We start from the raw sequence: 27,467 nt of genomic DNA, 5'->3' as shown, positions 1-27,467 counted from the left end.
ATCAAGTACGTCGCATTACTGCAAATCCAAATTTGAATTATACAGATGAATTATATAATGAGGCATTAATTAAAATCGAAGACTTTTGCCTGATGATTGCAAATAAAGCTCTGAGTGAGTTAGGTATGATCGCACCAAATCGTCCGATGCATGATGCATACAATGCAGAATTAAGACGTGAAAAAGAATATGATCGAAATGATCTGAACACTTTTGTAACAACAAACCTACCAAAATTAAACACAGAACAAAGGCAGGCATATGACACAATTATAGACAATGTTGCAAATGAAAGAGGAGGAATATTCTTCTTAGATGCACCAGGTGGGACTGGAAAAACATTTTTGTTGTTGTTAATTTTGGCCACCATTCGATCACAGAATAATATTGCATTGGCTTTGGCATCATCTGGAATAGCGGCAGCTTTTTTGGACGGCGGTCGCACTGCGCATTCTGCATTAAAGTTACCATTAAAAATGCAAGTAAATGAAGAACCAACTTGTAACATTTCTAAAAATTCTGGAATGGGAAAGGTTTTACAAACATGTAGAATTATTGTATGGGATGAATGTACGAGGGCTCATAAAAAATCACTGAAAGCCTTAAATGGAACACTGAAAGATTTTCGAAATATCACAAACATATTTGGTGGTGCACTAATTCTATTGGCCGGTGATTTTTGACAAACTTTGCCTGTTATTCCCAAATCAACAGCAGCTGATGAATTGAGAGCGTGCCTTAAATCTTCTAATCTGTGGAGATATTTTCAAAAACTCACATTATCTACTAATGTTCGTGTGCAGTTACAGAATGATCCAACAGCTGCTGAATTTTCCGAACATTTGTTGCAAATTGGAAATGGACGAAAGCCAATTGATAAGAATACAGGCATGATCACACTTCCAACTGATTTTTGTACCGTAACAGAATCAAGAGTACAATTAGTGCGAAATGTATTCGAAAATATTGCACAAAACTATCGAAATCAAGATTGGCTAAGCGAGAGAGCTATATTAGCTGCCAAAAATATCGATGTCAATGAAATCAATGCCAGTATTTTGACTCAAATTCCAGGTGAAGTTGTCACCTATAAATCAATTGATTCAATCACTAATCCCGACGATGTAGTGAATTATCCAATTGAATTTTTGAATTCACTTAATTTGCCTGGCTTGCCACCACATCGTTTGCAAATGAAAGTCGGCGCAGTGATCATTATGTTGCGAAATATCAATCAGCCGAAACCATGCAATGGGACAAGATTAGCAGTGAAACGGACAATGAACAATGTAATTGAAGCAACAAATTTGAAAGGCAAATTTAAAGGTGAAGATGTTTTGATTCCGCGCATTCCAATGATTTCAACAGATTTCCCTTTTGATTTTAAGCGACTTCAATTTCCCATTCGCCTTGCTTTTGCTATTACAATCAATAAGTCTCAAGGTCAAACACTTCAATTATGTGGAATTGGGCAACTAGGCAACTGTATGTAGGATGTTCTAGTAGAGAAACCATCGTTACTTTATATTTATACACCGGATGAAAATAAAACCAAAAATTTTGTGTATCAGAAGGCTTTAGAATAAGTTGTTAGTTTACAATCATTAGAGTAAGTCACTAAAATAAATAAAACATTGTTATTAGAATAAGTCACAAAATAATGGCCGAGCATGAATTAAATGATGAAACAAGAAAAAAACAAAGAACACTTTTCATTTATATTTTTCTTTCACCCAGCGAAGTGGGTGAGGGTCCGCTAGTATACTATATAATCAGACACTGATTTACCCTTTCTAAATTCGATTTTCCGGCTACTATAGCCGATTAGCTACTACTAATTATTTTGCGCAGACCGGATTCAAGGATATTGGACGGTAGGATTTGATGAATGATTTATCTAGCTTTGGTTAATGTATAGGGCGGACGAGACTGTTTTTGTACATTTAAGGAGTTTGATTGCTCAAACTGTTTTTAAAAAGACAGAGTAAAGGGGTTTTCATGGCCGCCGGTAAGTTTTTTATCATGGGGTAAGAAATTCTATCAATAGCTGGGGTGCGACCCTTAAGTTTTGACAGAGCTATAGAGAGTTCTATTTGGAGCGCAGTTTTGCTTGGGGTTAAGCTGTTGATTGATATTAAGGAGGAGTATTTGTTGTCTAAAAATTATCTCTAAAGTTGGTGTCGCTGGCTTCATTTGACCAGTATTTTCCAAATGAGTTGGCTATTGTAATTGGTTGTTGTAGTTTGCATTGGATCTTGCAGGAGTATACTGTGTATCGGAAGGTGTGGTTTTAAGCCGCATAATCGACGTATAGTGTGCCATAACTGTCCAGTGGGTGTATGGGGGTAAAACTTATGCCTTGCCTTGTTTTTGGATAATTTAAAAACTTAAGTTATGAGCATTTAAAAAAAAAAATCTTATATAATTAAAAAAATCGATTTTGAGCCGAAAAACAAAATTGCCGATAAATCTTGAAAAAAATGTTTTTCTGGCGAACAAAAAATACGTGTCTCATTATTTTGACCAGAGAGCAACATCTTTGAGTTACATCGAAATCGAAGAACCTGACCCGAATAGCCCGGTTGAATTGAAATGGAAAGCACCAGTTCTCTTTTAAATAGAGCATTTGCTCTTTTGTAGCTTATTATGTTTTCAGTTATTATGTGTCTTTTTACTTTATACCAAAAACGATTTCTATCTTTCTTCAATCTTTCGAGTTCTTTGTTCCACCAAGGGGTAAATTTTTTAGTATTCTAGTTCGTTTGAAGAATTGCTTCATTTGCGCTTTGGAGTATGATTTTGTGTAGCGTGGCCGCTTCTTTATTTGTATTATTGATGTATGGTTTAGCTTGACATAGTATATTCGCTAGGGTGCTGAATTTTTTTTATTCAGGTTAAACCTGGGTCTGATATTTATTGTGGTGTTTGATTGGTTGTTAAAGATGGTTGTGATTATTGGGAAGTGGTCGCTGCCGAAAAGGCCGGATTCTACTTGCCAATTACTTTGTAGGGAGGGCTATGGAAGGTGAGGCTATGGTTAAATCAACAAGAGTGAATGTATGGTGTGTTGTGAAGTGGGTTGGTGAGCCATCATTCAAAAGAATTAATCTTGATTAACTTACGAATTTAAAGAGCTTATTACCTCTGCTGTTGCTTTTGGGGATCCACAGTTTGGATGTCAACTATAAAAGTCACCTGTAATTAAAATTGGTGTTTGCAAGCTGTCAAATATATCTTGAAGGTTTTTGGTATTGAAGTTTTTGGTATTGAAGTTTAAGACTATGAATAAGTTCGTGCGGTTTTTTTTCGAAATTTGAAACTTTATTGACGTAAAATGGTTACAAATTTAATATTCAAAATATTGTCCATCGCTTACTACTACTTTTTCCCATCTTTCTGGCAATTCACGGATTCCCTTTGTGAAAAATTCGGTCGGTTTTGCCGCAATCCACGAATCGATCCATTTTTTGACTTCATCGTAATTACGGAAGTGCTGGTCAGCCAGGCCATGTTGCATCGATCGGAAGAGATAGTAATCGGATGGCGCAAGGTCTGGACTATACGGCGGGTGGGGTAGGACATCCCATTTGAGCGTTTCTAAGTATGTTTTGACCACTTGTGCAACATGTGGCCGAACATTGTCATGTTGCAAAATAACTTTGTCGTGTCTATCGGCGTATTGCGGCCGTTTTACTCGCAGTGCTCGGCTCAAACGCATCAATTGTCGTCGGTAGACATCCCCCGTAATCGTTTCATTCGGTTTCAGTAGCTCATAATACACAACACCCAGCTGGTCCCACCAGATACACAGCATAACCTTCAGGCCATGAATATTCTGCGCCGACGTCGATGTTGAAGCATGGCCAGGGTATCCATACGTTGCCCGACGTTTTGGATTGTCGTAATGGACCCACTTTTCATCGCCAGTCACAATTCGATGCAAAAAACCCTTTCTTTTGTGCCGTTGAAGCAGTTGTTCGCATGCCATAAAACGGCGTTCAACGTCTCTTGGCTTCAATTCATACGGCACCCAATGGCCTACCTTTCGGATCATTCCCATGGCTTTTAAACGTTTGGAAATGGTTGATTGATCAACTCCCAAAGTTTTTGCAACCTCTTCTTGCGTTTGAGCCGGATCTTGATCGAGCAATTCCTCCAATTCGGTATCCATGAACTTTGGCGGCGCACCCTCGCGTTCTTCGTCTTCCAAGCCAAAATCACCACTTTTAAAGCGTGCAAACCACTTCTGGCACGTTCGCTCAGATAGAGCATGCTCACCATAAACTTCCACCAAGATACGATGACTTTCGGCTGCTTTTTTCTTCATATTAAAATAATGAAGAAGAATTCCCCGCAAAAACACATTATTTGGCACGAAATTCGACATTTTCAAGTGTGGTAAAAATATTGTTGTTTACGCTTCAAATAAAAAACTTATACTGACGTTTGTGCCTTACGACAGTAGCTCTCCAATGAATGTTTGGAAATGTGGATCGATGGAATAATAATCAAGTTACGCCATCTGTTGTAAAACCGCACGAACTTATAAATAGACCTATTAGATGGAACTAATTGTTAATTTGAGTACGGACTGTATTTGTATACTAACTTGTCATGTCGGTCTCCTTGCCGCGGGGATGAGGCTTAAGTGGCGAGTTAACCCCATTTTATGGAGATTAACTTACCACGAACTAAGAGGGCAGCTCCATATAGGAATTGGGTATCTACTAGAGCTGTGCGAAACATCGATGTAGTATCGATACATCGATGTTTCTCCTTTCGTTAAAAACATCGATGTTTTTTCTCCGATGTTCGATGTTTTTGCCAGTTTTTCCATCACTGAGAAAAAAACGCAGTAAAAGCTAGAGCGTTATTTTTGGAGTTATTGGTGTTGGCAGGCAGTGGTTATAATGCATAAATATCTTAGAGCTTCAAATGGGCAAGGTATGTACATATATATATTAACTGATGCCTTCTTTACAAGTTAACCTCTGTGTTTTGTCTCATTTGTATGTAGGTTGTAGTGCGGCAACCATTGAAGAAAAAGAGCAAGAGGAAGAGCCGCAAGCCAAAAAGGCGCGATATGGTCAGTCCAATGTGTGGAATTTTTTTAATAAGTCCTCGGATGGCAAGACTGCCAAATGTTTAAAATGTGGTAAAATTTATCAAACCAGCGGAAACACCACCAACATGGCGGGACATTTAAAGCGGGTACACCCAACGTTAACGGTGAGTGAGTTGCCAAAGGCTTCAGGACATATGGCGGCTTATTTGGATAAAAAATATGAAGCCTCATCGAAACGGAAGAGAGATTTGGACAGCGCATTGTTAAATTTCATTTGCTCCGATTTACGTCCATTTTACATTGTAGAAAACGAGGGATTTAAGCAATTTGTAAATGCTTTGGATCCCCGATACGAATTGCCTTCACGATCAACATTGCTTTCAACATGTTATAATAATTTATTCATGAACATGAGAATGAAACTGAAAAGCATTTTGCAAGAAGTGGAATATTGCGCTGTGACAACCGACTGTTGGACATCTCGAGCCAACGAGGCTTATTTGACCGTAACTTGCCATTTTATAGATCCAGAATTTAAACTTCGCACAGCAGTACTTTCGACTAGTAAGTTACAGAATGAGAAAAATCATTCTGCAGAAAACATTGCGAACTCTCTATGTGCAGTACTAATTGAATGGGAAGTTATGGACAAAGTTGCAGCCATTGTTACCGATAGCGCAAGAACAATGATAAAAGCATGTGAGATATTGCAAAAAAGACATGTGCCATGCTTTGCGCATGTTATTAATTTAATAGTTCAACAATGCCTGAATCAAGAGAAAATAAAAGTTATTATGGGGAAATGCAAAAGTATTGTGGGATTTTTTAAGAAAAGCACAGTAGCTTACGCCAAGTTTAAAGAAGCTCAAAATACAGAGAAGCCATACAGTTTAAAGCAAGAATGTCCTACAAGATGGAATAGCGCATTTCATATGATTGAAAGAATTCTTAAAACAAATGATGCTATAAGCAGTGTTCTTCTTTCAACCCCAAAGGGACTTGCCCCGTTTTCGGCTGACGAAATTTTAATTTTAAAAGACATAAAAATTTTATTGCAACCTTTTGAATGTGCAACATTGCAAATTTCTTCGCGAACGTTGGTCACGGTATCATTAATAATTCCTATAACTTGCGGACTTCTGCATAATTTGCAATTGTTAAAAAATGACCTAAAAACAGTTAAAGGTCGCGAAAGCTGCAATTGCTTATTGGAGGGCATATCGTCCAGACTACTGCAATATGAAATTCGCAATGTTCCTCGAGTGGCAACTTTGCTAGATCCTCGGTTTAAAAAAGAAACGTTTCACTCACCATTTAACATCACTGAGGCTCAAAAACTCTTGGAAAACGAGCTTTCTTTTTTCAACGCACAGAAGTCTCGCCCTTGCGACGAACCACGCCTGCCAACATCAACCTCCACATCGCAGACATCCCTTTTTCAATTTTTGGAAAAAAACAAAAGTTTGAAACATAAAACTAATACAGTGGATTCCATATTGTCAATTCGTCAATATTTTAATCTAGACAATTTGGAATCAAACTCCAACCCTTTAGATTATTGGAAGGTTGTATTTTACTTGTCAATTCCAGCGTTTAAATATGTGTATTAATTAAATTTTATTATTACAGATCTCATCAGATAAATCATTTCAGCATTGCTGCAAAAAATATTTCTGCGTTCCAGCAACTTCGACAGAAAGCGAACGTATGTTCAGTAAGGCTGGAATCGTTGTAAGCGAAAAAAGAAGTTCGCTTCAGTTTAAACATGTTGACATGCTACTTTTTATCAATCGGAACAAGTGGATCTCTGAACAGCAATGATTGTTTTATAGTTTTAAGTTTGAAAAAGATTGAATTATGCTTTATAGTATTAAGTTTGAAAGATTTAATTTCTGTTTTATAGTATTAAGTTTAAAAGATTGAATTTCTGTTTTATAGTATTAAGTTGAATGATTGAACTTCTGTTTTATAGTTTTAAGTTTGGAAAAAGGATGTTATCCTTAATAAAGATATATATATTATATAGAGAATCAAAAAATGTACTATATTACTTCGATGTAGTATCGATACATCGATGTTTTTTTCTGAAAAACATCGAAACATCGATGTGGTCAAACATCGATGTTTCAACAGCTCTAGTATCTACTCAACCGCGGAACGGCGGAATTGGTGGCCACCCAAGTACTATGTGGAGAGTACCGTACCGACAATCTGGCAGGAGGTATAAAATGCATTTCATCGTAATGTGGAGGTTAACAAAAGATCTCTCTGCACGAGGTAACCCACTTTCGGGAAATCCTCCCGTCGACCAATCGACGGCTTGGGCATCGGATGTGCAGGCCCGAACCCCACATTCCCCTATGACCGGAACTGACACCCAGGGTTCCGGAGGAAGCGCACTACTAGTGGTGAAACATGGCACATTGGCTATGCCAATGGAGAGCCGAGTGAGTGTGAGCGATATACCGCCGTCGAAACGATCTGAAGCAACTGAACAAGTTGTGGAGGATGTGGAGATGGCGGACAATCTCTCAGTAGACTCAGACGGATCTCTGGTACCGAGTAAGTCTTTGACAACGGTTGAACCTGGTGTGAAACAGGTAAGTACCGGTAAAAAGACCGAAGTTATTGGAGAGTCGAACGCAGGTGTTGGTCTAACCGCAAGACAGATCAAACGAAGAAGACAGAAGGCGAGGCAAGCCGAAGCACTAGCTAAGGCAAGGACTCAAGCTCCGTCAACTTCGACACCTGTAACGGAAACGGGAAAGCGTGGCAGAACAGAGGATTCCTCTGTAGCGCTGCGCTCTTCCGAAAACGAAACGGGGTCTGTGCCAACGACCGCGAAGAGGAGAAAGGCAAAGAAGAGGAAAGTCGAGAGACGGAACTCGGAAATGCACCTCGACCCAATCCAAGGCAGACAAACCTTTGCCTGACAAAGTAGAGGCTAAGGGACCTCAAATGTCGAATGACACTCTTCCGTCAACGTCTGGCGAATCATTCGCGAGAATGGCAGCAAAGGCAATGACGGTGGAGATACATACCGACAAACAAGATGGTCTTCTGTCCAAAGGGCAACAAGACTATCTTGACAGCTATCTTTGGAAAGCTATCGGTGAATCGAAAGACGCGCCGACTTTCGAGGGGAAAAGCGTGGTGGACGGCATCGTAAAGGTGCACTGTTCCAATGCTTTTGCCCGAGAATGGCTGGAAAAAGCGATAGCAAAGATTCCAGGCTGCGAAAACAGCAAGTTTATTCTTGTTGAGAGTAGCAAAGAAAGGCTGGTACGAGCGGGTGTCTGGTTTCCTGGTCCTTCCTGTAATTCAGCAGAACTCCTCAAACGCATCCGTGTTCAGAATAAGGATCTTGACACGACTCTCTGGAGAGTATACTCGTGCACCAGGCAGAAATCCGCTACCACTTCGGAGGCGGGTTCCCACCTGGTGCTGGGTATCGATCTTGGGTGCCTCAAGGTTCTTAAGTCGAAGTACGGGTGCCGTCCTCACCTCCATCTGGGGCGGATCCAGTTCCGCGTCCAGGATAAGGTGGAGGACAAAGCGTGAATATACTCAGTCTCATGACTGAAGTAATATTTACACAGATAAATCTGCAGCATAGCAAAGCGTCTACGGCTCTCTTGTGCCGTAGGCATGCAAAACTGCAAACAAACCCAGACATAATACTTACACAAGAACCATGGGTATGTCACAAGTAAGTGCTATGTCGTGGGGGCAAATACTTCATTGTGAGACCGCGAGCATGTATTATCATGCCGAGGTTGATCGAACACACGATGCTAAAAGAGCTATGCTCCGGAGATATCGTTGCTGCAAAAATAAAGTACTTGAAAAGTGGGAACAGTGTCGAAGCTATCATAGTTTCGGCCTACCTACCCTACGACTCTTTACAGCCACCTCCTTCGAGGGAGCTAAGAGAAGTGGTCAAGTACGCAGAATCCAATAATCTGGGGCTAATAGTGGGCTGTGAGGCAAATTCACAGAACATTGTGTGGGGAAGCAGCAAATGCAACCCCAGAGGACTCAAGTTACTGGATTTTATCCTGTCATCCGATTTGGTCATTCAAAACACTGGTAACAAACCAACTTTTGTGACCAGAAGGAGACAAGAGGTGATTGATTTAACACTTACCAATAGGTCAGTTGGAAATCAAATCAACCGATGGCGAGTTTTGGAAGAGGACTCTCTTTCTGATCATCGTCTAATCGAATTCCGACTGGGAATTGACACAATATTAATACCTTCCGGTAGGAGTCCTCGAAATGTGGACTGGGACAGGTATGGTGAGCTTGTAACAGAGCGATTACCAAACCTGAAAAAACTCAAATCAGCAGAAATGATTGAAGATGCTACTAAGAAATTAGAAGGTACTTTAATCAATTGCTTTGAGGAACTGTGTCCACTCAGGCAAAGCAGACAGGGAAAAGCGGTTCCTTGGCGGAACCCTGAACTGTCGAAGCTTCGTGTACGGTCCAGGAAACTTCTTAATAAGGCCTTGAAGACCAAAACAGAAGAGGACTGGGCCAATCATCGACTTACACAGAGAGAATATAAGAAAAAAGTACGGCAAGCCAAACTTGAATCCTATAGAAATTTCTGCAGTAACGTCGAAGAAATGAGGGAAACAGCGAGACTTTGTAAGGCAATGTGTAGACCTTCATTTAGACCGCACAGTAAGGCTGGATTCCATTCGAAAACCTGATGGTTCATACACCATTTTCAAATCGGAAACGTTTAATGCTCTACTCGAAACCCATTTTCCGGGTAGTAGAACTCTCTCTGAAGTTGAGAGTGGCATGAACAATAACGGTCGCAACGGTGGAACCTCTAGGTACAGCTGGTATATTGCTAGTCGGATTGTGACAAGGGAATCGATAAGATTTTCCTTATCTTCCTTTGAGAACTTTAAGTCCGCTGGACCTGACGGAATATATCCAGCAATGCTTAAAAAAGGAGGAGACAGGCTGATTGAGGCCCAGAAAAGGATCTTCAGAGCCTGTCTTGCATTTGATTATATATCATCCCAATGGCGACGCGTAAGAGTAGTATTTATTCCGAAACCAGGAAAAGATGACTATTCCCCAGCAAAAAGTTTTAGGCCAATCAGTTTGACATCGTTCATGTTGAAAAGTCTAGAACGAGTAGTGGAGAAACATATTCGAGTGGGGGTATTGCCGAGAAGTCCACTTAGTAGAAATCAACACGCTTACCAGAGTTGAAAATCATGTGAATCAGCCTTACACGATCTTGTTAGCAAGATTGAAGCTGGGCTGGAAGCTGACGAATACACAATGGGCGTGTTCGTGGACATTGAGGAGGCTTTTGATAATGCCAATTTCGGCTCGATATGTTCTTCTGCCGAACGAAACGGAGTTAATCAAGCCATTATAAAATGGATATACTCCATGCTCTCTGAGAGGCTGTTAACCGCTGGTGGGAGCGATGACGAGCAAATCACAGTCAGGGCTAAGCAAGGATGTCCCCAAGCGGTGTTCTTTCTCCGCTGCTGTGGTGCTTCGTCGTAGACTCTCTGTTAGTGGAGATGCAGGAACTCGGCTTTCACGTCCAAGCATATGCGGACGATGTCTGTGCGCTAACATCGGATAAATCCTTAAGGCGGCTTTGCACGAAAGTGCAGAGGATTCTTGACAAAATCGATGACTGGTGCATGAGACAAAGTCTTTCCGTTAATCCGAACAAAACAACCATAGTCTTGTTTACGAGAAAACGAAAATTGGATGGACTCAGTCTTCCAACACTGAAAGGTGTGACACTTGGTCTTTCCAACGAAGTTAAATATCTACGAGTAATCTTGGATAAGAAGCTGATTTGGGAGACACACGTTTCACTGAAGGTGAATCGTACATTCAAGATTTTTCAGCAATGCCGTAGAGCCTTTGGCAAAACTTGGGGTCTGAAACCTGCTGTGGTCCTATGGAAATACACGGCACTTATCAGACCAATCATCACTTACGCTTCTGTGGTCTGGTGGCGACGGAGCATGGTTAAGTCCACAGTCCGGGAACTATACAGGCTGCAAAGAAGTGTATGTTTATGCATCACGGGTGCCATGAGTACAACCTCTGGTGATGCCCTAAATGCTATGCTTGATTCGCTCCCCCTGGACCTTAAGATACAACAGGAAGCAATAAAAGCAATGTGTAGACTCCATAAATATGGTTTCTGGCACGAAGATGGAACTTCGGGACACAGAGAACTCTTTAAGTTGCTGTCGGAGCAGTATCCACTGTTTTTGGCACCTAAAGATGACCTGATACCCACAGTTTCATTCGGAAGGAAATTTGATGTCAGATTTCCATTGCGTGAGCAATGGAGCAATCCAGAATGCATGCAGGGAGGTTTGACGGATATTTTCTTTACCGATGGGTCCAAGACTGAAATAGGGTCTGGAGCCGGATGGTACTTAAACGATAGTAATAAGTATCACTATGCTATGGGGGGAATGGCAACTGTTTTCCAAACAGAAGCTTTTGCCATCCTAAAAGTAGCCGAATGGATAATCGAGAGGAGATGGAGCGGGAAACAGATTGGAGTCTTCAGTGACGGTCAGGCTGCATTGAAGGCCCTGGAGAACGCGAAGCAAACCTCAAAGATTGTTCAATAATGTAAGAAGAAGCTTAATTCTGTCGCAAGACAAAACAGGCTTGTACTTATATGGGTTCCGGGACTCTCCGTTGTTCAAGGAAACGAAATTGCCGACGAATTGGCCAACCGTGGATCAGCGGTGCCCCCACAGGGGCCAGAGCCAATCATCAGAATCAGTCACACAGGAATCAAGAATTGGATCAACGATTATATAGGCAATCTACATAAAGAGCGATGGTCCGGTCGAGAACGCTGCAGAACTGCAAAGTGCTTTGTGACAAGTCCGAACAGAAAACTGTCAAACTTTCTACTAAAACTTAGAAGGATAGACATTCGGTTGATGGTCGGCATCATTACAGGACACAACCCGTGGGGTCAGCATATGACCACCATTGGAATCATCGAGGACCCGGTATGCCTGTCATGCTTGGAGGAGGCGGATATCACTGAGCACTTTCTCTGTGAGTGTCCTGCCTTTGCTAGAGCGCGACTACGAGTATTGGGTTCCGATGTCATGAAAATGAGTAATATTCGTTCTCTAAAACTGGAGGATATTTACAGATTTGCCAAAGAATCTGAAAAATTCTCACAGGACTAACTATCTCTATATCTGTCTCTATTCTTTCCTATCTCTTTCTCTGATACTTTTCTCCCTCCCTCCTTGACTATCTACCCCCTTTCCAGAGCTTTAAATACAATGGGCTTTTTAGCCTGAGTGTTTTAGGAGCCACCAAATCTCCTGGTGCTCCTTGGCTCGACCTTTTCAAATTCAATCATATCAAAAGTGTTAGTAGTGTGGTTTATTATTTTATGCTGTATGGATTTATGTATAGCAGATCATCTAAATGAGTTGCATGGGTTTGTGGATGTGTATATATTATATAATATTATAATTAATAGGTGTTGGCATTGGTATCGAGGGGTAGTTAGCAACAATTTTCATCAAATTTGTATAAAGCTTTAAATTTACTAAAACGCATGCACCAAAATGTTAGGTCGTTTTATAATGCATTTTGTTAATATTGTAATATTCTTTTTAAATTAAAGCAATGAACATTTAAGTTACTTTGATTTTAAATGTTGGCGCTTATAATTCAAATATATGTGCATAGATATCTTTGAATGTACATTTCAGTTTTTTTGACAATATGAATTAAATAAAATTTCTTTTGTCAAGGGAACATAGAAATGCACTTTCAAATGCCTTGCAAAATGTTGTCGGTCATTCGGCAATTTGAATTCCTACAGAAGCCAAAAACTGTGCAGAGCCAATATACTAAAGAGAGAATTCACTGTAATCAGCTCTGTTTGAATAGGCACAGAGCTTCGTTGATTTTTAAAGCGAGGAGTGGGTGTATTACGCTAAACGGGCTGTGTAAGAAAAACTGATCCATATCTATCTTAAATTCAATTGAAACAATTCAGCATTTTCTAGGAAGATGCCCCACACAGCTTTTGGAAAACACTTCCTTACTCAATTTAAAATTGTACAAATTCTGAACGACATCAATGATCCAAATTAGAGAAGTCTTACGAGCTTTGTTATTGGTGCTTTACGATGGAGACTGTAATCATAATCAACATCGTTATTGAACTCTTCAAGACTCAAATCAGCATGCAATCCCATCAGGAACGAACCTTACATTTTCAATTAATTCCTAGCCTCGCTCCTCCTCGATTTTCGTTGCTTCCTACTTCGTTCAAATAAATAAAAATTTTAGTTTTCATATTGATGATATACTCGTACATTCTGAAAATGAGCAAAAAAGAACTTGAAAAATGATTTTTACAAATATTTATACTCCAGAGTCCAAACAAACTTGCACACTATGTGCGGTATATTTACAGCAACATACCAGAATTTCATTCCGATCGGATGACGCCATATAGAACAAAGTTTTATTAGGTTTGATATATATTTATGTAGCCGGCCGCCGTAGCCGAATGGGTTGGTGCGTGACTACCATTCGGAATTCGGAGAACGTAGGATGTAGTAATGTGTGTTACATTTTGTATTGCTTGGTAATACTTAAAAGTCTATGAAAAAAGCTCTCTGTTATAAATGTTATATATCTTATTTTAAGACTTCGTTGGTCTCAATGTTTCGTTTGTCGTTTTAGGTTAACATAAGTCAACGGGAGTATGTGAGCAAGTATCGAGAGTATTTTCAACGTATACATGAACGTAAGCGGCATGAACTGGCTGAGTTGGAATATACGATTCAAGATTCTATTGAGTGGGAAATAGAAAACGTGCCGTTGCATATTGTTAGTATCAAACCAAATACGACGGAATTCGAACAGTATTCACGCCGAAAACGCAACGTTTTAGAAGAGTCAAATGCGAGAGATTACACAGATAATAATATTGATGCCGAAAGAAAAACAGTTATTAACAACTTCATTTTAAAACACGAGATGACTAAGCGTGGCCTCAGGACGCGCCGGCAAAAAAAGGACAGAACTGCAATGGTTTTGCATTTTGAACTGGAAACAAATATTAATCAACTGCATCCCGGCGATGTCGAGGAGGCCAATGTTCGACTTATGGTTATACACAGCTCAGCCCTAGCTGCCAAGTCTGCCAAGCAAAATAATCACTCTTGTAGCACCGACGGCATCAAAAATGGTAAGCAGAAAGTGAGTAAAAATGTGTCTGTCAAGCACATTTTAAATTTAAAGGTATATCAACGTTTGAGGCATGGCAAACGCGTTTTGCTCGATAGTCGTGAAGTGGAAATCAAGGTTGACCCAAGTCTCGCTGACGGTACACAAAGCCAGTGGATGCAATTCGATGTGACAAAAGCTGTGGAAGTATGGCTACGCGAGCAACAGTCCAACCTTGGCCTCGAAGTACAGTGCGACAACTGCCAGCGGGCTGGTGTACGCATACTAAACTACATTTCGTTCAATGTCGCTAATTCTGAAACATATGATGCACAATTAATGCCAGTTTTAAATATAATTGGCCGGTTTGGCTTAAATTACAAAGAGATAAGATCGAATAAATATTCTAAGTCCGCTAAGTCGATATATCACCATCATAACGTTGCTATACTGGCGAATGGCCGACATGACTCTAATCCTGCGCTGTACAAACACAGTTGCCACAAGACCAATCAACGCTGCTGCCGACACACAATGGAAGTAGTATTCAAAAAACTCAAAGGTTTCGAATTTATAATACAACCGAAGGTATTTGACGCTGGCTACTGCCACGGCCGCTGCCCGCCGCGTTATAACCCCGCCCACCACCACGCCATGTTACAGAGCCTAATTTGGAAGCAAAATCGTGAGCACGCACCGCGTCCTTGTTGTGCACCATCAAAACTAGTTGAACTCGAAGTTTTACACGTGGACGAAAAAGACAGCGAAAAACTGAAAATCTCAACATGGACTGATATGCGAGTGGTTGAGTGCGCGTGCTCGTAAGAGCCATAATTATGTGATAGCAAAAAGAGTTCTATAGTTTGTAATATATCGAGCATTATACGAGTTCATATGTATATGTAAGTAAAGGGTAAATAAAACATGTGAAAATTTAGATCTTTCAGTTTTTGCATTTTTCTTTCAAGCACGGCTCTTAAAAATTATATGTGATAAGTAAGTAATTTAAATATCCACCATGAGTACGTCTGCAGTCTGTCATACGAGAACTAAAACTTTCAAGAACTCGCTCATACTGAACGTCGTTAAGCTGTTAAGAACGTCCAGATAACGATGTTTAAGGTTGTTAGCAACACTTTGCGCTACAGCAAACTTTTTAACCGAATGTATGTACAGTTTTTGGTCTGGAAGTCCTTTTTCTAACCCGAAAAGAACCAGTTCCATAAAAAAAAATACCAGTCTAACGGTTAGACGCGATAGAAGTGAAACCTTCCGTAAAACAAACTGAGAGAGAATGAGACGAAAGCAGCATTAGGAGCGGGATAATTATACATAGGTTCATTATAATATTGCTATAAAGTTCATATTTTATTTTCTTCATTTTATTATTACTCATCCTAAATGTTTTTAATTTCAACAAATGATACGAGTGTGATTGTCAACATATCTTTGAAATACCGCGTCAATTTTTGTTTTTGATCTCATTCTCTCTCAGTTTGTTTTACGGAAGGTTTCACTTCTATCGCGTCTAACCGTAAGACTGGTATTTTTTTTTTCTGTCGAAATTCACGACACTTTTCTGCATTATTTTTCGGCATAATTGCGGTAAATATTTAAAATTAAAATATTTACGAATATAAAAATACGGAGGCAATACAGCACACGCGGTTGCTATTATGAGTGTCGTAACGCGTATAATACACAGACGTACTAACATACACGCAAACATTCGTAGGACGCTTGGTTTGAATTTTTTATATATTACATATGTATGTATGCTATACTATGGCCTAGCCTATGTACGTACATACATATTTGTGTTCTGAACTTTCAGCAAAACAATGCTTATTAATATACACATATGCATCTACATACAACCGCACACACAGGCCACTCACTTTATTGCTGTAAATGCGTATGTCGTCCAAAGCTAAAATTCTATGCCTAGCGACTACAAGAACAAAATGCATTAATAGGCGCAGGCGTAGCGGCCATCATCCTAGTTGCCATAGCGCTGAACAGTCGCGGCGGCGCCGAACAGTTTCAACTATTGTACTGTGCAACAAAAACTCATCATCAAAAAATTGATTTATAAATTCGAGCTCATAGTTCTAAGAGCAAGTACTTCATTCATAAAACGAGCCGCCCATATGCTAATTTTCTCGACAATTCGAACATAGTCAATATTGGAATATTTCGCGTAGAATTATTTGCCAATATTCAATTTTTGTCAAGTCGAGTGCCCGCGGCTCCGTAAATATGTTTGCACCCATATATGTATGTAAATATATGTTTCTAAATGCTCGACAACCGCAGCTGCCTGTTCAAGGTTAATGTACATTAGGCCGGGTCGATTTGTGGGAAGGCAAAAAAATCGCCCATTGCTCTGTGAAAATCATATTCTAGGGATCAGAATAAGAAATTTTGCCGAAGGAACCATACCTCTAAAACGATTTCTGATGTCCCCCAATATGGGTCGAACTTTTTAGTTTCTTTTCTATAACTCACATTCATTCATTTACATATGTTCTGACTAAATAAATTTCTTAAGAGAAAAAATAGATAATATTATAAATAAATAAAAATAAAGAAAAAAACATAGCCATTTAGCTGATTTTTTCATGTAAAGGCCAAAAATGGTGATATTTTGAAATTGGGGGACATCAGAATTCGTTTTAGAGGCATGGTTCCTTCGGCAAAGTTTCTTATTTTGATCCCTATAATACGATTTTCATAGAGCAATGAGCGATTTTTAAATCGACCCGCCCTACTGTACATGCAATGCTGTGCCTATGAATGTGCGCTGTGCCTATGAATGCGCGCTGGATTTCTTGAGAAATTTTACCGTATGTTTTGCTGTGGCGCGGCACATATGTACATACACACAACATATATACATATATCCGCATATATACATACATATATAAATTCACAAATTTAAATTTGTACATGCAATGCTGTGCCTATGAATGCGCGCTGGATTTCTTGAGAAATTTTACGGTATGTTTTGCTGTGGCGAGGCACATATGTACATACACACAACATATATACATATATCCGCATATATACATACATATATAAATTCACAAATTTAAATTTGCTTATGCCATCCTTCTGTGTGCCTGGTAATGAAGCATTTTCTATACATACATATATATACGTATATCTTTTTTCTTCTTCTTTTTGGTGTCGCTTTTTCGTTTCACTTTTTCTCAAATCACTCCCAACGATTCTAAAGAAGTTTTCACTTCAAAAATCTTTGAATTCGGTCGATTATTTTCACAAAAAAAAAATCACGAATTTTGCGATATGTTATTTTTAAAGATCTGCCAGATTTATAATAAGTTTCAATAATTTTAAACCGTTGTTCTGCCGTGAAAGTATCCCTGAGTAAAATTGGACATCCATCTACTTGATTCCTGTCAAAAAAAGGTACCGTCTAGGAATAATTAACTACTGACAGCTGGCGTCACTATTGAAAGACCCTTTACATTTGAAACGCTGGAACTCATTGAATCGAACACAGTGCCGGATTTACACAAAATGCCGCCCTGTGCACCATGAAGAATGCCACCCTAATTTTTTAAATTTGTGTGTGCGTGTTTGTATTGTAGTACAGAAAATCGTCGACTACACAATAAACAGGTGTAACAAACAAATTTATTGTTGAGCAAAATTTTTATTGTTTAATTATGAATTAAGTGCCAAGAAAATGTAATAAATAGCATAAAATATAGTAGCACATCTTAAAAAATAAAATCCGATTGAACCTATAGAACAGCATACTTACTTAAACATATTATCAATCTTTATTAGATGAGCAAAAAAAAGGAATGATTGCTTTTATGAGATCAAGTTTTTACACATCACCTTAAATGCGAACACGTCTGACTTTTCGTACTTCAAACTGGTGTATTAAATTGTCACCATTCAAGCGTTCAAGTAAATCAGACTCAATGCACAGTAGAGCCAGACTATTCAAACGGTTTTCAGACATTGTTGAACGCAAATGATTTTTTACTCTTTCCAGACATGAAAATGAACGTTCTGCGCTGCAGTTTGTTGACGCTAATGTGTTAAATATTCGATATGCTATCTCCACATTTGGAAACTCAGTGTATAACTCGTTCGTCCGCAGAAGTTTCAGAAGGTCAGATGGCGAGTTACGTTCTATTTTTCGTTCAGAACAGTACGCGTGAAAGTGAATAATTTCGTCAGTGAATGAAATCTCAAGGTCTGAAGTATAAGCTTTTCTCAAATATTCCGATCTTTCACGAAGCTCTTTGAAATTCAAACCTCCAAAATCAGTAATCACTGAAAATTTCTCGTATATCTTTTCATATGCTTGTCTTCTCTTTCTCAATTCTGAATCAACGTTGTCTAGTATGATATTGAAGGTATTTACCCGAAAATTTTCGCTTCCTGTCAACTGAACTTCCCCATCTCTTGATTCGTCAGCTTGTAACTTTCTTCTTCTTTTTCTCGAAACAGTCGCCAGGTATTCTTGACTCTCTGATATGTTCAACGCTTCTTTTTCATAAACTTCAAATTGCATTCGTGTATCTGCTACTACTTTTATTAGCCCACGATAGTCATTAATTACATAAGTAATGTGGATTTCAACTTTCTGTAGTCTTTTACTAACAGTGTGGAATCGTGATAGTAAAAAATGCCAAAGAATGTGCATGAATGTTATCTCAAGTCTATCTAGTTGAATCCTCAGTCCTCTAGCTTCTTGTCTCGTTATAGCATTCTCAGTTACATCTTCCTCGAATAAGATCAGCGTTTCATAGTGTTCATAGAGTATTTTTACCGCATCATGACGAGCCGACCATCTTGTTACTGACAAAGATTTCAATACGATTTTTTTTACACATTGGGCTTGTAGAATTGCCCAACGATTAGTAGATGCTGTGAAAAGTTGTACAATGCTTGAACTGTATTAAAGAAAGAAGCGGCTTCTGTACAACTTTCGACTGCGTGAACTCCAACTAAATTCAGCGAATGGGCTGCACAAGGAGCGTGTTCTGCTAGATCGTTGATTTCTTTAATTCTTGCTTGTAAGCCCGAATAAATGCCAGAAACGTTGTTTGCGTTATCGTACGACTGACTTCGAGAGTCTGCTATATCAAGGTCCAAAAATTCTAAAGCAGATGTTACGGCTATTAACAAATCTTCAGCTTTGTGTCAAGTGTTGTCAATAAACATTAGACACCTTTCTACAGGTGTTCCATCTTTTAGTACATATCTGAGGACAAATGTCAGTTGATCAACGTGTGATATATCCGGTGTTGAGTCTACAATTACACCAAAATACTTGTCTGTTTTGACTTCTTCAACTATAATAGATAATACTTCATCTGCCAACAATTGTATAAACTCTTCATAGATGGTTTTTGACAGATAGCTTGTACTTCCCGATCCTTTGTTGCCATATCTTCTTATATGTTCTTTTTCACCATTGAGCAGTTTTCTCTCGAATAATGTTTCCGTCAACTTGCGAGCCTTTCCATCGCTATAAACTCTTTCTGTGATAGAAAAATCGAGGTTTTTGTTCTGACTGCCTGTTACTAATTATCCAGGTTTCTGGATCATCATTCATGATTTTCTCGTTCGACTTGATATCTGTTGTTTCGTTGCTTGTAGCTAAATTTTTAATTTCTTCTTTCTCTTTTGTAGAAGCTAGAAAACAAGAAGTTGTACTGAGAACATCGACATCATTATTGATGTCGGAAGTGAGCCCATACCCTCAGGTTGAAATAGTGATATGTTACTTAAAAATTTAACAGTCACATCGTTGTCATCTGCAAACGAAGAATTAAAGCAATCATGCAACAGCTGTACTCGATATACGCGAGTTGTGAAAATACATATTTTACTCTGGACATGAAATTAATATTAATCCTAATGAGACGTACCTTTGTTCTCTAAGACTAAACAATCTTTTTCCGGACCAGCTTTCTCTTCTGTACCATGTTTTTTCGTGAAATAATTATGTAATTTTGGAGTCTTGTTCAAAACTTCCTTCTCCTTATTATTTTTCTCGAGAGCACGCTTTTTATATGCGTGCTTACTCAGCCTTTCGTGAAGAGGAATATAAAAAAGTTACTACTGCCACCGGAAATAGATGTTCATTGTTAAGTTTAGACAGCTATAAGTAGTTCTGATTATAACTCATAGCTTATAAAGCTTGCAGTTTTTGAAATGTAGTCAAACTATGTCATAAAGATTGAAGGTGTTTTTTTAAATTATGAAAACAAAAAAAAGCACATATGAGAACTTATAAAAAAGCTAAATATTATTTCACCTGACGGCTGACATTCGATGATGATCAATGTTGCAGTGATCGCAAATAATCAAATTACTTCCAAAAATAATAAGTGCGTAACTAATTATATAGATATAATTTCATGTATCATTTAAAATATACAATGTGAGCATAGCGGCTAATGTGAGCCATTCTTTTTTTACCGACTAATGTTTTATCATTGACAAAATATTTTGTTACATCAATACGGTTATCTATGTATTATTAAGAACATATGTTTAAAAAAAGTATTTGAATGCTTTTACTGTATGCACCTGCTTTCTAACCTTCTTTTAGAAGGACTGTCGGTTTTTAACAATTTAATATACAAAATCGAATGAGTGTTTTTCCTGCGCCACATTTGCGTTAACCGGACTCTCTCCAACTTCGAAATATTTTTGAATGAATAAAATCGCTCTGGCGGGTATTGTGGGCCACGAATTATACAATATAACAATAAATAACGATTATTTCTGCGTGCACGAAGGTTTCTGAAGATTTAATTGCGAACAAACTACTAATTACAACAATTGTCATTAATCAACATTGTTTGATAAGTAATTCTCACTCAGTTTTTGTCACTCGAATCACATATATTTATAATATATGAAAGAAAAATTCTTAATTTTTTCGTACACAGTAATGCATTCGAGAGATTTTACGTAATTTAAGTAAAAATGTTATTTTATACATTAAAACCGTGACGTTTTTCAATAAAAGGTTTGGTTTCCCACAATTTCCGACACTGTCTGGTAATGTGGGCCAAACACTTTTTTTTAGGAACGTATAATTAACGTTCAGAAATTAGCTTTTCTATTCTTACAATTATTTCTCACATAGATGAATGATTAAACTTTCACTAACTGTTAAAAACTAACCGAGATCAGCTTCTTATTTTCTCTATAAACGTTTTCCCTGAGGTGGCCCCTAATACCCGCCGCTCCTGGAGTATAATTTTTTATTTTTATTTTTTTTTTCTTCTCCAAATTTTGCCGCCCTTGTAGAATCTGCCGCCCTGTGCGCAGACACCGTTGGCACTTAGTGTAAATCCGCCACTGATCGAACATCACTCTTTATAGAATAAGTTGTTTTTGATGTCACTCTTAAATATATTTCGATATCAATAATGAAATCTTAATTGTAAATGTCAAAATGTAGACACATACGTGTCAAGAAGAAAAGTATAAGGGTTAATTGCTTATCCATTTCAAACAGATACATACATACATATATCGCATAGCAACTGTAATAAATACTATTGGGGCATTGTGCCAATATCATTTGAACTCGAAATTTAATAGTAAAAGGTAGTTAAATTTCAAGGGCCGATGTTGAATGTGAACCACACCTAAAGGTCACATTTTTTTCTGCATTTCATTTGACATTTTTCAATTTCAAACTAATTCAATTTGAACCATGGAAAGATACACAATCGAACAACGCGTTGAAGTATTCAGGCTTTTTATGAAAACGGGCGTTCAAATCAAAATGCATATCGCGCACTTCATCTTCAGTGAAGAGGAACATTTTCACCCCAGTGGATTCGTCAATAAGCAGAATTGTCGCATTTGAGCGAATGATAATCCAAGAGTGATTGCCGAAAAACCAATGCACCCACAAAGAGTGACTGTTTGGTGCGGTTTATGGGTCGGCGGCATCATTGGGTCGTATTTTTTCAAAAATGAGGCCGGTCAGGCAGTTACTGTGAATAGTGTTCGCTATCGTGAGATGATAACAAACTTTTTATGGCCCGAATTGGAAGATATGGATGCGGACCATATGTGGTTTCAACAGGACGGTGCCACTTGTCACACAGCTAACGAAATCATGGCTCTTTTGCGCGAAAAATTTGATGGCCGATGTCAATTGGCCGCCAAGATCATGTGATTTGACACCGTTGGACTTCTTTCTTTGGGGTTATTTGAAAAAAAGGTGTACGTCGATAGGCCAGCAACAATTCAAGAGCTAAAGGATGAGATAATTCGGCACATTAACGGCCTAGAACCTCAATTATGCCTCAGCGTCATCGAAAATTTGGTCCATCGGATGGAGGTGTGCCGCCGAGGCCGCGGCGGCCATTTGGCCGATATTTTGTTTCATACGTAATTGAGAAATACCAATATTATCATAATAAAGAGAAATGACACCGGCCCTTAAAATTTAATCACCCTTTACATACTCGTACTTATATCGAAAAAATTACAGATGGGGGCCGCCCTCGTCTCCTTTCAATTCTTTCTGTACGGTAAACGAATAGTAAAAAAAAACGCTCAATATGCCCAAAGTTGGTGAGCCAACTTTCTTTACAAAAAAATAATTAGCTGTCACTTATTTTGGGGATCTCAGCCTTAAATCGCGCTTTTCAGACACCACGTATCTCAGCAATCTAAGTATATTTTTATAAGGCCATACATATTAGGGTTTTCCAATAACAAGTGTTACTTTGAATACCCCGCTATTTCGGTAGATGTCACTTCTGAAGCTGTCATTTTTTGATATTTGACAAGTAGAAACTACGCAATTAATAAAAATGGAACGATACACGCTTAAGCAACGCACTGAAATTATTAAAATTCACTATAAAAATGGTAAAAATTTGGCACGGTTCGTAAAACTCGAACATTTTTGGGTCATCGTTAGACACCTTGTCGGACTGCAATACAGAAATTGGTGAACAAATTCGAGCTGTTGGGACAAGTTAGTAATGTGAAGAATAAAACCCGTGCACGTCGCTCAAGAACAGCCGAAAAAATTGCTGTTGTAGACGAAAGTATTGAAGAAAACCCACGTTTGTCCACTCCTCGTCGTTCTTTGGAATTAGGCATTCCACAAACGTCATTGCACCGTATTTTGCATAAAGACTTGGGATTTAAGGCTTATAAAGTCCGGTTAACACAAGAACTCAACCCGGCTGATCATCAACAACGTCGTGTCTTTGCTGATTGGGTCGTTGAAATGCATGAAAAAGATCCTAAATACATATATTGAAGGTATGTTTGGGATTATTTATAACTTGATTGTTTGCTTACCATAAAGTGTGACATTACGGACATGGATGATGAATGCTCCTCGATTACTTTTAATATGCCAGGATATTGGTTCACAAATAAAACGCCTGCTTAGATTTTTTCAGTGGTTGTCTGGTAAAAGTACAATTCGGTGGTAAACTTGCTAATCAATTTTGGAAACCACTTTTATTACCTTTGTCTACAATATTCTATTTTTAAACATAAATATACCTATATATATATATATATATATATATAAGTTAAACTACCCGGTCATGGTGGTTTATAAAAAAACTTGTCCCGGACGAGACCGGTCTTTATTGGTTGATAATTTCTTTACAACTGAAGTCAAAAATATTTGAATTCTAATACTAAGACTGAAAGCTAAGCCCGTGTGCTTGCAACGTGACCAGTACTTTGCTGAGTAGGCGTTTCCCACGGGAACGCCAATCGCTGCTCTGGTATTTCCTCAAAAGCGTTGCGCGTGTGGAGTGTTGGGTTACAATGACTTTTTGGTTGAGGTGTGTGAAGTATTGCGTTAGCTCCTCCCTCCTCAAGTGCGGACGTCCCTGTTCACATCTCCGTAGATTCAGGAGTACCAAGGGCGTTTGGTTTATTACAATTCCCTTGAAAGTCCTTCGGCTTTCTTTTTCCGGAAATTTTAAGTGCGTGTAGTATGACAGTTATTATTATGGATATTGTGAGTGCTGTATTGGAGGTTAAGCCCACTTTATTGATTTTGTTGATCGTCTCCAGCTTCTTCAAGTTTTGTATTTGGAGACCTTTCATCATCTGCAAGGATAATATTTCTTCGAATGGCGTCTTCGGGTTTCGTTTTTGTAAAACAGTTGGAAGAGGTTGTAAATTATTCATTTCATGAACGTAGAAATTTTTGTTTTGCACTTTGGTAGTGGAGTTGTGGTTTTGGATTATGAATGCTCCATTCAGTTCAATTGATTTGCCATCTATTTCGATTAATCCATTATAATTGTTCAAAAATAGTATTCCGGGTTGTACTTCTTCTAGGTTGCTAATGTGGTCAGCGTTGATAAGCGTGCAATTTGGGCGTCTACTGTTTATAAGATTACTAATACAGCTATTATTATTTATTTCTATAAAATCTTTTTCATTACAAATTGTTATTTTATTATATGCTCTACATTCATTTTTTAGTCCGTATATTTTCGTTTTACATTTTAATATCTTTTCATAATCAATTTTATTAATTTTATTTTCCTTTTTTACTCCTTTGAGTATTATCTTTTCACAAGTTTCTTTATTAGTAGTAGGTAAGCTTAGAATATAAATTATAGAAGTGCCATTTGAGGCTATTCTAATATCGGTAAATTCTAGTTCTTCTTCAATATTAATGTAAGGTATTTCTTCTTTTCCAATAATTTTTCCAATTGTGCTCATTTCTAGATTCGATAATACAAATGAATTAAAAATATTTGATTTTGCCCAATGTAAGGCGTATTCAATATTAATAAGCTCTTCTTTAATTAATTGTAATTTATATTTAATTATAATACCTAGTTCTAATTTAACATTTTCATTATTTTTTAAGCTTTTAAGTATTTCATTTGTGTTATTACTTGCTTCATTTATTTTATCTAAAAAAATTTTGTTTATTATTACTTGTCTATCGTTATTTTCTAGTAAATTTCCAATATTTTTATTAATTATTTCTAAGTCATGGTGGTCTGGGTTACCAGCGATCCATTCCCATGCTGTGCCTATAAAATCTAATGAACGTTTATTTTTAATTCGAGGGGTGAGTTTTGAAAGAAGTGTGCGAATTTGGATTATCTCGTGGTTAAGGAAAGGGCAGAGAACGTTAATGTATAGAGAAGTCTCAATGACAGGAACGTATGGAATTTCGAGGGGTACTCGTCTCGCGAAGACAATTTCACCATAGACACATTTTTCAACAAAAATTAACAGTGAGGGGCTGAATTATGTAAATTTAGCAGCAGTCGATAAGAATTTGTTGGTGATTAGAAGCAAAGAATGTTAGGTAGCTTTTTAATATGACCTATATATTTGAATTTTTCCAAATCATTCAAAATTATATACATATGTTATGTCTGTCTGTCTGGTGTCTGTAAAACTTTGCTGAATTCCCTTCAACTGAATCAAAATCCTCTATAGAAAACGTTTCATTACCAGGCGCACAGGAAGATGGCATATGCAAATGTAAATTTGTGAATTTATATACATATGCGCATATGTAAGTTAACGCTGCATACGCTGTAAGCGACCCGTTGCACGCGCATCCGCTTTTATTGCAATTATGCTGACGCTACTATGTTTGCTTATTTACCGTGCGAACTATTTCGAAACAAAATTCCAGGAACGGTGTCACGCGGCAAAGCAGGTGACATCGTCAAATTGGTATGCTTTTTGGGTATGCTTAGTATTAAGAAAATATTATAAGCTTTAGTTCTAGTTAAAGGCTCGAATAAAAAAGACGGAGTTCGCTCCGCAATATTTTTTAAAAACAAAAATGAATAAATAAAAATTTAACTGGCGCCCGAGCAGGGACCGGTTTAAATTCCGCGAAAAGTGAAAAGTATTAAACCGAAAATTAATACGAGTGAAAAGCTAGTAGTATACCGCGACGTTAAATCGAAAATTTATACGCATAAAAAACTAATAGTGACCACAACGTTTAATTAGGTGAAATATACACACGTTTGATTATGGCCAGCCACCTAAAAAGAAATTAGCTGCAGTGCCGCCTTTAAAAAGCGGAACCGGTCAGGAGTAGAGAACGAGGCCCCTAAGTAACTGCAGGACTGCAGAGGAAAAGGACGGCAGCGAATGCCAAGCCGCTCTGCCCGCACCACAGGACTCCCAAACAAAAAGGAGATGTTGCTGACCCCGATTATAATATCGTAAGCAGTAAAGTTAAGTTAAGTTTAAAATAAAATTAAAGAGAGTTAAATCAAAAGAAATTTAGAAGGAAAATTGAATATTAATAAAATACTAATAATAAAAATTCAGTAAAGTTAAGTTTATCAAAATAAAATTAAAGAGAATTAAATCAAAAGAAATTTAGAAGGAAAATTGAATATTAATAAAATATTAATAAAATATTAATAATTAAAATTCAGTAAAGTTAAGTTTATCAAAATAAAATTAAAGAGAATTAAATCAAAAGAACTTTAGAAGGAAAATTGAATATTAATAAAATATTAATAATTAAAATTAATACTAATAATTGGAAAGTAATATTAATAAGTGAAAATTAGTAAAAGTGGAAAATGTCTAACCCTAACAATTTAATCAGGCCCCCAGTTTTAAACACAAATACAAATACAACTCCTGTCCCTAACATCCCTAACACCCCAGAAATAAATATGGCACAGTTGACGGATGTAGTGACCAGAGTGGTTAGTAATATCTTTCAACGAGAGGGAAGAAACATCGTACAGGCCGCGCTGAATCCAAATTCCAACTTTTCCGACATATCTGACGTTACCATAGATCCAAGACATTCGAATAATGTCTCGGATCTAGACAAAATCCCGGACGTAGTCCGATGCATTAGAGAATTCTCAGGGCAACCAGGAGAGTTTAACTCCTGGAAGAAAAGCGTAGATCGCATTCTGCAGATCTACGAGCCCCAAAGAGGAAGCCCCAAATATTATGGCATACTTAATGTAGTACGAAACAAGATCGTGGGTAATGCAGACATAGCCCTCGAGTCGTACAATACCCCTTTGGAGTGGAAAGCCATTTCAAAATGCCTCACCCTTCACTACGCGGACAAACGCGATTTAGGTACCCTTGAGTACCAGATGACCTCTTTGGTGCAGGGTAACCTCACCATCCAAGAGTTCTACCAACAGGTATA

General features: G+C 38.0%; 1 protein-coding gene across 1 annotated transcript in view; it reads left to right on the top strand.

Moving 5' to 3' along the window:
• Positions 1–15,239, top strand: part of LOC128869288 (transforming growth factor beta-2 proprotein) — an 87,010-nt gene extending 71,771 nt beyond the window's left edge. Inside the window, exon 2 of the mRNA XM_054111820.1 lies at positions 13,808–15,239. Within this exon, the coding sequence (XP_053967795.1) occupies positions 13,808–15,118 (1,311 nt within the window). The 3' untranslated portion in view covers positions 15,119–15,239. The remainder of the gene's footprint in view (positions 1–13,807) is intronic.
• The last annotated feature ends 12,228 nt before the right edge of the window (positions 15,240–27,467 follow it).

The sequence above is a fragment of the Anastrepha ludens genome, chromosome X (assembly GCF_028408465.1).
Source record: "Anastrepha ludens isolate Willacy chromosome X, idAnaLude1.1, whole genome shotgun sequence".
NCBI lineage: Eukaryota > Metazoa > Arthropoda > Insecta > Diptera > Tephritidae > Anastrepha > Anastrepha ludens.
Note: the sequence above shows the minus strand (reverse complement) of the source record. Positions and strands in the feature narration are given on the sequence as shown.